This window comes from Heptranchias perlo, chromosome 1 (genome assembly GCF_035084215.1).
Source record: "Heptranchias perlo isolate sHepPer1 chromosome 1, sHepPer1.hap1, whole genome shotgun sequence".
Taxonomy (NCBI): domain Eukaryota; kingdom Metazoa; phylum Chordata; class Chondrichthyes; order Hexanchiformes; family Hexanchidae; genus Heptranchias; species Heptranchias perlo.
Window position 1 is genome coordinate 198,337,819 of NC_090325.1, and position 12,087 is coordinate 198,349,905.

Sequence of the window (12,087 nt, forward strand, 5' to 3'; positions counted from 1 at the left end):
TAAAAATAAATCAAAAATTAGATCTTTGCTGACTATCAATTTGGAAAGTCCTCTGTCATGTGAGCTCAAATGAGTGTTACATCGAAGCTACAGAACAGACAGGCCATTCGGCCCAACTGGTCTATGCCGGTGTTTATGCTCCACACGAGCCTCCTCCCTCCCTACTTCATCTCACCCTATCAGCATGTCCTTCTATTTCTTTCTCCCTCGTGTTTATCCAGCTTCCCCTTAAACGGATCTATGCTATTTGCCTCGACTATTCCTTGTGGGAGTGAGTTCCACTTTCTAACCATTCTCTGGGTAAAGAAGTTTCTCCCTGAATTCCCTATTGAATTTATTAGTGACTATCTTATATTTATGACGTCTAGTTTTGGATTCCCCCGCAAGTGGAAACATTTTCTTTACTTCTACCCTATCAAAACGTTCCTAATTTTAAAGACCTCTATCAGGTCACCCCTCAGCCTTCTCTTTTCTAGAGAAAAGAGCCCCAGCCTGTTCAGCCTTTCCTGATGAGGATATCCTCTCAGTTCTGGTATCATCCTTGTGAACCTTTTTTGCACCTTCTCCAATGCCTCTACCTTTCTATAATATGGAGACCAGAACTGTGCACGATTCTATAATATTCTTCTGCACTTGGTATAAAGTATTTGCATTTTAATCAGTTTCTTTCACATAACAATTAAGGCAATATAGACGCGATGTCCATTCTGCTCGTCCGGAACTGTACACAATACTCTACAATTGTGGTCTAAAAAAAGATTCTATACAAGTTTAACATAACTACCTTGCTTTTCAATTCTGTCCCTCTAGAAATGAACTCTAGAGTTAAGGTTCCTGAGGAAATAATCATAGATCTTACAGCACAGGAGGCCATTCGACCCATCATGCCTGTGCCAGAACATCCACTAACAGCAATTAGAAGTGCAGCTCAAAACAAAATTCTAAAATTTTTCACTTTATGTACGTGGAAAACTTTAAGCTTGCAAATCTTACGGTTTAATTAAATGGGGGATTAGAGATCTGTCCAGTTTTGGGGAGGGGTGCTGTCTCCGTTGTTTTCATTGTAGCTGGGTTAATAACCAGTGCCGTAGAATATGTAATGAATATTGCAGAGAATATGTATTAAAGTAATATATACTGTGCTATGTGTCTGCTTTCCTCCTCAAGGTAAGCATCTGTTTGGAATGCAATAGCAGTAAGCTGCGTGGGTTGAAGAGGAAGTGGATTCGTTGTTCAGCCCAGGCTACAGTTCTGCACCTGAAGAAATTTATTGCCAAAAAACTCAACCTAGCATCATTTAATGAGGTAATTTTTCTAAATAAAGATATCACAGGCAATGCAACATTTTTGCAAGTGCATATTAAAAAAAATACTTTATACACTATAGCCTTGTTAAATTGAATGCGTTGGGCTATCATATATGTAGGTAATTCCAAGGTTTAGAGACCCTGCACTTGCATTGCTGTGATACTGTGTTTATCTCCTGCAAACTGTGCTTTGGGTGTAGGTTGAGTATATTTGCAACAGTATTCAAGTTCTTGTGTTTTGTTATAACTGTGCCTTTGTTGTAATGACGTTTGCAGTAGTGAGGCTATGGTGATATAATAGAGTAGCGGATGTAGTTTATTAATTTTATTTAATTCAAATGCCCAGCAAATGTATTCTGCTCCAATAGAGACGGATAGTTGCTGTATAGCAAACAACTTTTTTTCTCTTTGTTTTGTTTTTGTGCCTAATTTTTCTTTCCCTTTCCCTCTACTAGAATTTACAATGTATCTCTGTGAAATGCTTAGCCAGTGACATTATCAGCTAAGTACCTGCCTTCCTCAAGAGTTTCAAACCTTCTAAAAGTCTTTTTCGTTTATCCATGGCTCTGATTTTTAATTCCAACATATTTAGTACTTGTATTTGTCCATACTACATTTGCTGCTGATAAGCTTAATAACCTATCAAGTTCCGTTTGCGAGAACTTGCTTTTCTCCTAAGCCCACTGGCTTTCTATCCCTCACTCTGTCTCTTTCCTTTTCTTGGTCTTGCATTTGCTCTGTCGTGTTTCCTGTTGCATGCGCTCTCTGTCTTGTGTTCTCTCTCTGCCTTTGTGTCTGGTTCATTCTCTCAGTTCCACTTTGTCTGTTTATCTCTGTTTTGCATCTTCTCTTGTGCTCTCGCCTTCTCTCGAAACCCAACAGTTATATGTAATTAATAATTAGCTCAGATAAGATTCCAATGTAGATTTTGCAGTGCAGCTCTCATAATTTTTAAATGATAGCTGACCATTGTATTGATTATAGACCTTCAATTACAACCTACACTGCTCCAGCCCTCAGAATTGCCACCTGGCCAACTGACCTCCCCATATTTAAGCCCTTTGTGAACAATCACGATGCATATGCATTCTTCAGTGTAAAAGACTATAATTCTCAGAAGCCACTGCACTGCCTGGTGTGCAAAGCAATGTCCTCATTTCTTCATAGAGTCAAATATGGTTCCAATAGCTGTAGGCTGGGAACACAGGAATTGCTGGATGATAAAAGTTCCACCTAATTCGCTTTCTACCATCCTGGTAGTCGCATGATACAACGATAATGGAGTTATTGACTAATCACAGCAATCAATCTCTGACATTGAGTCTCCAACAGACCCAGACAGGAGGTGAGGAAAATCCCAGTGGTGGAGAGCTTTGGGAACCATAGATCCAAAGTCACCTGTTCCTCCCACTTGTTGTTACACTTACCGAGGGTGGAGAGAGGGAATTTGTTGAGTGGAGTAAGTTCTATGAAGGTGGGGGAGGAAAGAGCGAGAGAGACTCTTCAGTAGTGGGAGAAGAGTGGGGCAAACTTTATTGAGTAGCAGGTTGTTGGAGGAGTGGGCTGGATTATCTCTGGGTCATCTCTGAGTCTGCTGGGAACAAGAGTGAAGTTGCTGCCAGCGTTTAATGGCCCCACATTACAAAACAATTTATCCTGTTTATTCACCATGAGCAATGCTACTATGTTCTAAAATGAATTGAATTTTTTTCCCATCTCCTTTCTCCCTTTGCCTGTCCTGTTCTGAGGCAGTGCCTGGAGCTGGGGTATTGTTCCATCTGTAGTGGTAGCTGCCCAGTACCTTATTGGTTAATAACTGTCAGCAGACTATTTGACTGTAATGGCCATATAGCCAAGTCCAGTGTGCGTGATGCTGTGTTCCAAGATGCATTCTTTCAGCAGGGAATCCTGACTGATTTCTACTCATCCCATCCCCAAAGAATTTGGGCATGAAGGCCAATTATAATAAATCAACAATCGTATTGAGAGACTCGACAAGTAAATTGATCTTCACCTTTATTTTGTAAATAGTCTGAGAAACTTTAATTATCATCCAGTTTTGATACCCATCCAGTTTTTTCCCCCTTCTGTTAGTTTTTTACTGAATGTTTATTACATGGTGCTCAGGAACTCTTCAAGGCACATATGCTCTTGAGCACTCTCCTGGTTTATGGTTTTTAATTATTTCCTTCTCACCAGGTTTTCCTGTGCATCGTAATCCATCTAAGAAAATGGGCAGACGCAGCTGCTGTAACAGCTGTTTGAGAGCAAATCAGGGGAACACTTTCTCTGATCTCCCCTTTCAATTCCTACCTTTGGAGCGTTTTCTGACATCAGTTCAGTGACTGTAAGACCAAGATGCCAACTCATCGTCCATGGATTTGTGGTTGCAAACTTGGCAATCTCAGTGCAGCTACAACTTGTGTCATTACACTGCCAGCTTAGAGTGAAATGTTTTATTAACTACCCAATAACCAGATGCTGCTCTATATTAACTTTTGAGGATAACAATCCCCTCCTCCTTGATTGTGCAGTCTTAATTAGGACTCTTCTTATTGAACTACTCAACATTGTCACTTTTTGTTGGTGGGGGGGGAATCTTCTGTGAATAAAGATGAGGGATGTTTTGCTTGTAATGGAATATCTTTTCCACTGTATTGCAAATCATGTCTGTATTATCAATCACACAGAGGCCATTTATCCCACTGCACTAGACTGATATTTCTATTGTGTGTACCAGTTGCTTAATGCGAACTATAGATGGGTTAGTGGTATGGATGTGCATTTGGAACTGGGTTGGGACTCCTCAAACTCATTTCACGTAGAAAAAGTAAATTTGTGTTTCCTCAGACTGAGCTGGGTACGATCCTAAGATAAATAGAAGCTGTTGTAATACATTGTGTCAGTCCGCTGTGATTTTGCTTTCTTTATTTTTCTGTAGCTGGATATTCTATGCAATGAAGAAATACTTGGAAAGGATCACACTTTGAAGTTTGTTGTTGTCACTCGATGGAGATTCAAGGTAAACAACTGTCACATTGTCTTTATATAACATTCAAAGGACTCATCGTATTGTAAATGTTAGAGGCTTTGCTGCAGACATTTTACCATTGCGTGGTCCGTTATCCCCTCCCCTCCCTCAAAAATAATTGCATCTCACTTAATTGCATGAAAGTATAAACTTAAGGGACTCCACCCTTATTGCTGATGTGTGTGACCTATCTATGGTCACATTTCATATCTACACATTTCAATACCTGCCTTGTAGGGTCAACTTCATTCTTCAACTGGAAGTAACCGCCACGCACCAGATGGGCTCCTTCATGCCTAGAGTCAGCTAGTGTGGTTTAGGGGGAGGGAAATTAGCCAGTGTTGCTATCCTGTGACCCCTGCTGGAAGTACATGTGTGTGAATGCCGGGTGAGGACCAGGATTCGGCTCGGTTTTGATGCCTCTGCAATTGAGTCATCTCCCAGCTCTCACTGGCGGTACTCAGTGTCGCCTCACATTTGTAGAATGTCCTGCCAGAGAGTGCTCAATACCCAAGGACTGTACTGTCAATACCTTCAGGAGAGACAGGTGGGAGAAAGAGTAAACCCAAATAACCTCGATAACCGTGAGTACAGTGACATTTTCTGGTGTATGGCTTAGGTGCAACAGCCATTGCTGAGGATCTCTGTAGCAAGAGCAGGGCAGCCTGGAATCACAGAACTCGTAGAAACTTGTAGACCCAAGACAGCAGGTGTACCACTGGGGAGTCAGTTACCAGGCAAGGTCCGCGGAGAAACCATGCGCGATGAGATTCAGGAGGAAGCTTCTGACCCGCATTTGTCACCTGGCCAATGAAGAGCTGCAGGGACACAGTCATCTTCACTGCACTAGTTTAACAGTATTTATTTCTGGTTCTTGCACTGCAATCATATACGCAAAATAGTTCTAAAAATCTCGACAGTAGAAACTCAGTTTGAGCTTATGAATCATCAGGTGGATGGAGAAATAGATGGGTGGGGATGGGGAGTGTGTGTGGGGGGCTAGATGGGGATTTTCTATTGATATGTAATGTTATATATGTTGTATGTTTCTTGGTACCTGATTTACACACTTGGCAGGTCAGAAGTTAGAAAAGGGCAGGTCAGGTGACATCAGATTGTGAGTTGGGACTCAGCTGGCAGATACCAGGGAAGAGAAACTATAATTATGAAGAGAAGCTTGAGAAACTCAAACAATTTCCACTGAAGCAGAGAAGGCCAAGAGGAGGTTCACAATTAGGATAGGTTTTGATAGGGTGAACAAGGAAAGATTATTTCCCCTGGTTGGGGAGTTAGTGAAGAGGAGAGACTGCGGAGGAGGAGGGGGAGACTGATGGGAGGCCACAGTGGAGGTTGAGAGAGTGGGACAACAAGTGGAGGAGGAGAGAAAAGAGGAGACAGACAGAAGTTCGAGAGGTTGGTCCAAAGACTGAGAGATATGTGAGGTAGATTGGGTGTTGGATAAAGTATCGATCATTGATTCTACCTGATTGAGATGATTGAATCATTCTTTAGTTTGACACATTGGTCTGGCTCACTACTGTAAAATGTTGGATGCCCTTGTAGTGCAGTTTAAAGTGATAATTTAGTATTTTCCACTGTATATTAGTTTTAAAACTACTGTCCAGAGGAAAATATCAGCAGTAGTTGGACAAAACTCTTCACTTGAATTTATGAATTTATTTGGTATAATTTGCTAACTGGTGAACTTTGCTATATTTATAAAGCTGTATATTCCTCTCTTTTGGAAGAAATCGCCCCTCCTGCTACATTACAGGCCAAAAATGGACCTGCTATGACATCAAGTTTTATCGCCAGCAGAACTTCATACGGTGCAACTTTTGCAGAGACTATCACCCAGCACTCAGTCAATGCATCACTGGATCTAGCACGTGGCACAAACCAGCAAACACACACACCGGATCAGAGGTACTGTTCAACTGGGACTGGCACACAACAAAGGCCTGCTTCTGTGCTATCTACTACATTGTGTTGGAATCGCTCATGTTTAAGTGGGTTTACAGTCATAATATATTACAAAAAGGATCAAATGAAATTGCACCGAGACACTTTTTATACCTGGTTTCTAAAGAAAAATGCAGTGTCATGAATTTGATGTGTTAGAAGGCTTTGTTGTTGTGGGCACAAGAATTCTTTTATAGTTTACATTTTGACTTTTGCTTTAGCGACTCTGTGAACCTACTTGTGATTTTAAATCATTTTAATGCAGTTTATTAAGCTGTGGGTTGCTTTGGCTTTCTTATTTAAAGGGCCTTTGGGATGGTTTGTATGGGTTAAAGAACATAAGAAATAGGAGCAGGAGTAGGCCAATCGGCCCTTCGAGCCTGCTGGTTCAGATCAGCAATTCGAGGGTTGGAATTCTGTGTGATATCCTTTTTTAAAAAAACTGCAGTGTGAAATTCCTCTGTTCACTGTTTTAACAGAATCATTAGCCCATGAATTAGTGACTTCATAAAATAGTGAGTCGAGGGATTTCAAATGAGTGTGTTAATACATCATAGTGAAATTTTAACCTGTTAATCTTAGTTTTAAAAATATTTTTTTTTATACTATCAATTGCACACCAAAGTGAATCTAAGGATTCGATTCTGGAGTCGGTCTGTCAGCCTGAACACTGTGCACTGGCACCAAGTTCCACCTCTCCAGAAGTGAGCTACTTAGCAGTACAATGCAGTACTCGCGTGGACTGTCTCCTGGGCTGGAAGCCAGAGATTGTGCAGCATTAGGCATGATCATTGCCTGGCACCATATGCTCACACCTTGTTGGAATTTGGCCAGGCTCTGTGCAAAGGTTTATCGTGAATGGGTGGTCGGATTGCCTCAACAGGGCAGTTCCCCATGATGTTTAAACTGCACTGGCTGCAACTACTGAACAAGTGTCAACTCACATCTTCACATTATTTTAAACACCTTCCTAACCAGGTCTTTCAGTAGGATTCCTTGGTACATGTCTGTTTAGTGAAATACCATTAGTTCAGATTTTCTTTGTTTTTATTATGTCAGTTAGAAGTAACCATAAGTCCTTTATTGGGAGGTTCTCAATTATCAGGTTTACTTAAAGGATATTATCAGGAGAGATGGTATATGTTTGTTGTATCACAAATCTTAGTTAAAGTCATCAAAATTATTTTGAGGGATTGGAAAAAAAAGGACTGCCGTTCATCTGTATTAAAAGATGAATACTGATAACTCCCAGTGCTTGTCGAGAACACTATTCCTAACCCAAAACTATAATAAATTCCCTTTGAGGTAGTGGAATTCTTTGCCTGTTGGGATGGGAGAGGGATCATGATCTCATTAGTGAAGATTGATACTTTTCCCACCTTGTTCAGGGTAGATTCTGTAGGATTGTGTATTTATTACAAATTATATTATAATATGTTTCAGTTCCTGGTATGCGGTGTTTGATTTTCTTACACTATGTATACAGGTTTCTAAAATAGGCAGTCTGCTTTTTAAAAAGCAGAATAGCATTAAAGAGAGTTGTGCATTAATATACCAGAGCAGGATTACGCTTGTATAGTGTTTTGTAAATATTTTAATGTGTATAACTGACTGCAAAATTGTTGGTATGGAATGTCCAACCATTGCAATTTCCTGTACAGTGACTCACAAAATACTATTTTTGGCAGTGGTGATAAAATATGTTTTTAGTCCAGGCAAAAAGAAACTTCACAAAATTGGAACTTTTATGATTTTTATGTCTGATTAAATGAAATGTTATTTCAAAGCTGTATCCAAGTTAACTTTCGAATTGTTAAAGTTGAGAGGGATATCACAAGGAGTACAAAAAGTTTGGTTATGTGGCTTGAAGTCAAAATATTCTCTCATTATCCTCCCCCATCGACCAAAAACAGCAGCACAGGGGCAGCTTGAGAAACTCATTCTACGAAATTCAATACCTCTTTATGAATATTTCGGATTGGTGCTGGCAGCAGTGTGATTTTTTTTGATGTGAAGGTAGGAATAAAACTGGCTACTGTTGTGCTTCCAATGTTGGTGCATTCTCTTCCCATCACCCCCACTCCCCCTCCCCTCCAGTGTCAACATTCTGTGGTGGTGAAACACTCATACATTTTACTGTGAAAGTTATTCAAATGTGAGTAATAGTTTTATTACTGAAATAAATACAACCCCAGTGGTACATGCAATATTTCACTTCATTATCAGGCCCTCTGATTCTTTCCTTTTCCCATTCTGTATCATTTATCGTTCTCTTCCATTTTTTCTAAACTTTTACTCATTCACTGTCTCTTTCACACACTCCACTTTTGCCAAAATTCAAAACTGGAAGATTCTACCTTGAGGAGGAGGGAATTGTGCTGGATCTCAGATTCAACACACAGCAATCAATCCACAAAATTAAACTTCAGCTGACTATTGTGGAAACTTTACAAAATCTTCAATCAAGAAATTAAATTGATTAGTTAGGAGGAGTAGTCTGTACTCTCCAGAGGGAACAGGACTCATGGAATAAATTTCCTCTTTGCATTCTTTGATTTTGCTCCAAGTGCATTACTGAAACATGGTACTTTTATTTGAAGACTGGATTCATTCAATCTTACTAGTCTCTTTATTGCATAGCTTGTGAAAAATCTATATGATTTGTGATCAAGTTTGATAGATTTATTAAAAGCGGGAACTTTTTTAATAGCCACAAAATCAGGAGTCTGATTTAAACCTAATGAGCTGGCAGTCCTGTGTCTCCTACATCGGCCCCGATATTTCACCTTGTACATTGGTCCTCTTATGCTTCTTACTTTTGTTCCAGTCTAATTACTATTTTCATTTCGCTTTAGTCACTGTCCCTCTGATGTGAACAGCGAGTTAATTACAATAACCCAGAGCTCTCTTTCCTTAATGCAAATATTTCCCAGAGATAACAACTCTCAGTTATACAGGCAGAGCCACTGTTCCAGCTTCCTGGGGGATCCTGGTCTATTACCAGAATATCCTATGTTTCTGATGAGGTCCCCAAATTTAGAAATCAGGAAATTTATTTGTGAGCCCACATTTATATGCTTGTTTGAAAAAACAGTTGTTCCCAGGAGGTTTATTGCTATTCTCTCGTTGGGCCTGAGAAGGTGGGCTTTTGTAACAATTGTTTCACCAACTCTGTGGCTTGCTAGACCACTTTAGGGGACATTGAATCAACCGCTTCGTCACTCTAGGCCAGACCAAATAGTAATGGTGTGAAACCCTTACCTGACACATGGTCATTTTACTTGCTGCTGATCTGCTAATTATCAGATTTATTGAAGTCAGTTTCACAACTTGCTATGGTGGAATTTGCGTTGTTAGTCCAGTACCATAAACACTACACTACCTTACCTATAACAGATACAGATCTTTTTTCAAGATAAAGGGGCGGTCTTAGTTTGGTTTGTTGAGCAGCATTTAAAATAATGGTCCTTTTATACTACATGCTATATTTATGTTACGTATTGTGTGTGTTGACATTTGGAGGCTAATGGCAATCTGTTCAAATGGTACAGTGTTTGAAATGTCCAGTTCAGGACTCGAACTTTGTCCACTTGGTGTGTGCAGTGCTAAGTGGAGAAATGCTCATGCCCCATCACAGAGAGGAGAGATTCAGAGACTCTGAATGTACTGAAATGTGGCCTGTTATTATTTGTACATTACTGGTTACTTCAGCCTTTTTAAAAAAAAATGTTCAAGATAGTTTGACTGTAGCAGCATGAAACATTACAGATGGGGTTAAGTGTTTAGCGAACCCTTGCATTGACTTTAAACAATTGTAAACAATTTTACAACACCAAGTTATAGTCCAACGATTTTATTTTTAATCCCACAAGCTTTCGGGGGCTTTCCCCTTCCTCAGGCGGTGTGGAAAAGGCGGTGTGGAAAAGGCGGTGTGGAAAAGGCGGTGTGGAAGTGCCACACTGCCTGAGGAAGGGGAAAGCCCCCGAAAGCTTGTGGGATTAAAAATAAAATCGTTGGACTATAACTTGGTGTTGTAAAATTGTTTACAATTGTTAACCCCAGTCCATCACCGGCATCTCCACATCTTGACTTTAAACGGTATTGTTGAACATATGGAACAGTATGGATAAAAGATACGAGTGCCTTTAACAAGTTCTGGTCCACCTCTAGTTTTGATATTGCAATTATTGATCCTGTTACATAATCCAAGCAAACCCATCAGCGGTCAATTCTGACTATTGTGTTGTGATGTCACGAGCTTGGAATTTGAGAAGTTCAGTAACCGTTTTGGTGAGAAGATTTTCCTACTTTCATCCAGCCTGATTCTGGACCATTGTAAAATGTATCATTTCAAACCGTTTTAAGTAAGAAAGCCAAAGCATAGCGAAGATGAAAAAGCTGGGGAAATGTTTGGTGTAGCAGTCCAAAATTAATGTCCTTAATACTGTGAAGGTAGGTATTGAATTTGGGTTATGATGTGTTATTAATGGTTAAGGATGAGTGAACAATTTTGATCTGTCTTAATTGCTTGAGGGGTGGGGATACTTTTAATTCTTCAATATTTTCACCTCAACTGTTTTCCAAATGGAAAGTAAATGAAAATACCAGTTTACCATTTGACATTCAAGGGAGACTGGGCTGAACTGTTCACTCATTCTGATTCTATGTTTACCAGTTGCATTGTTTTTGATACAAGTAGCATAATGTCCCTGTTTGTGTGGGTTTCAGCTTCTGTGTGGTATCAGAACTGTATTATTTATCCAGCCTTTTACTCTTACCTGAATCAGCGCTTGTTTATTGGCAATGGAGCCTTCAATGACAATATTGCAAGTAGTCTTTTTTTTACAAAGGGAGGGAGGGGGGGAAACCTACAAAATTATTATATATAACTTTATTTTCTATTAAGCTTTGCAGCTATGACCTCGTTCCTGGTCATAGTAACACCAGAGCAAGTTAAGTTACATAACCTTTGCTGTAAATTGGCTACCAATTTAATCTGAATTACTAGGTACATTTTCTAGCACACTGGTACAGAGAGATATTTCTGTGTGATTTGGCACAATATTGACTGCAGTGGTGCAGACTGCATATGGAATCAAGATTCAAAGGTTTTTTTTGGCTGTGTGAATTTTATAATTATAATTCTTTACATTTGGTTATGTGCAGATTTCATATTCATTAATAACTTCATTATTTTTAAACCATTTCCTGATTTAGCAGAAATAGTGGCATTATTGATTCTTTACAACTGCTGAGTTTGGGAAATATATTTGAACTCTTCACTATACTTTAAGATTTAAATGTAATCTCTCTTCACACTGGCAAGGGTTTTCATGTAGATTGTTTGAGTCGTGTTTCAGCACAGCCACAGCGCGCTGTCTGATTCTAGTTGGGAGAATCCAACTGCCTGCATCCCAAAATCTTAGCATTCAGAAAAGAAAATAGAACAGCCATGATGTTTCCACTGAACTTTCAATCAGATATTCAAAGCTTACGTGTATTGTACAAATCCAGTGCCTATTGACCAGCTAATACTGTCGATGTGAGCCTAGTCTTGCAGAATGGCTCAGAAACAACTGGCAGTTTGTCAGTTTGATTTAATTCTTTAATTTTTTTTTACAGAGGCTTGAAACAAATGATTTCCTGTGTGTTGCCACCTTAGAACATCTAAACTTGGTGCCTTAGTGTTGTCTGAATGACAGACACAGTTTGGTACTATTAGTTCCGTTTAGTTTGTTCAGTATAATTATTCCATGCTTTTATAGGACATTATTTGCAGATCCCCAT

General features: G+C 39.6%; 1 protein-coding gene across 1 annotated transcript in view; it reads left to right on the forward strand.

The window, feature by feature from the left end:
* LOC137322098 (polycomb group RING finger protein 3) overlaps positions 1-10,143 on the forward strand; it is a 36,308-nt gene extending 26,165 nt beyond the window's left edge. Inside the window, exons 4-6 of the mRNA XM_067985224.1 lie at positions 1,168-1,305; positions 4,249-4,329; positions 6,087-10,143. Coding sequence (XP_067841325.1) covers positions 1,168-1,305; positions 4,249-4,329; positions 6,087-6,134 — 267 coding nt within the window. The 3' untranslated portion in view covers positions 6,135-10,143. The remainder of the gene's footprint in view (positions 1-1,167; positions 1,306-4,248; positions 4,330-6,086) is intronic.
* Positions 10,144-12,087: the final 1,944 nt, after the last annotated feature.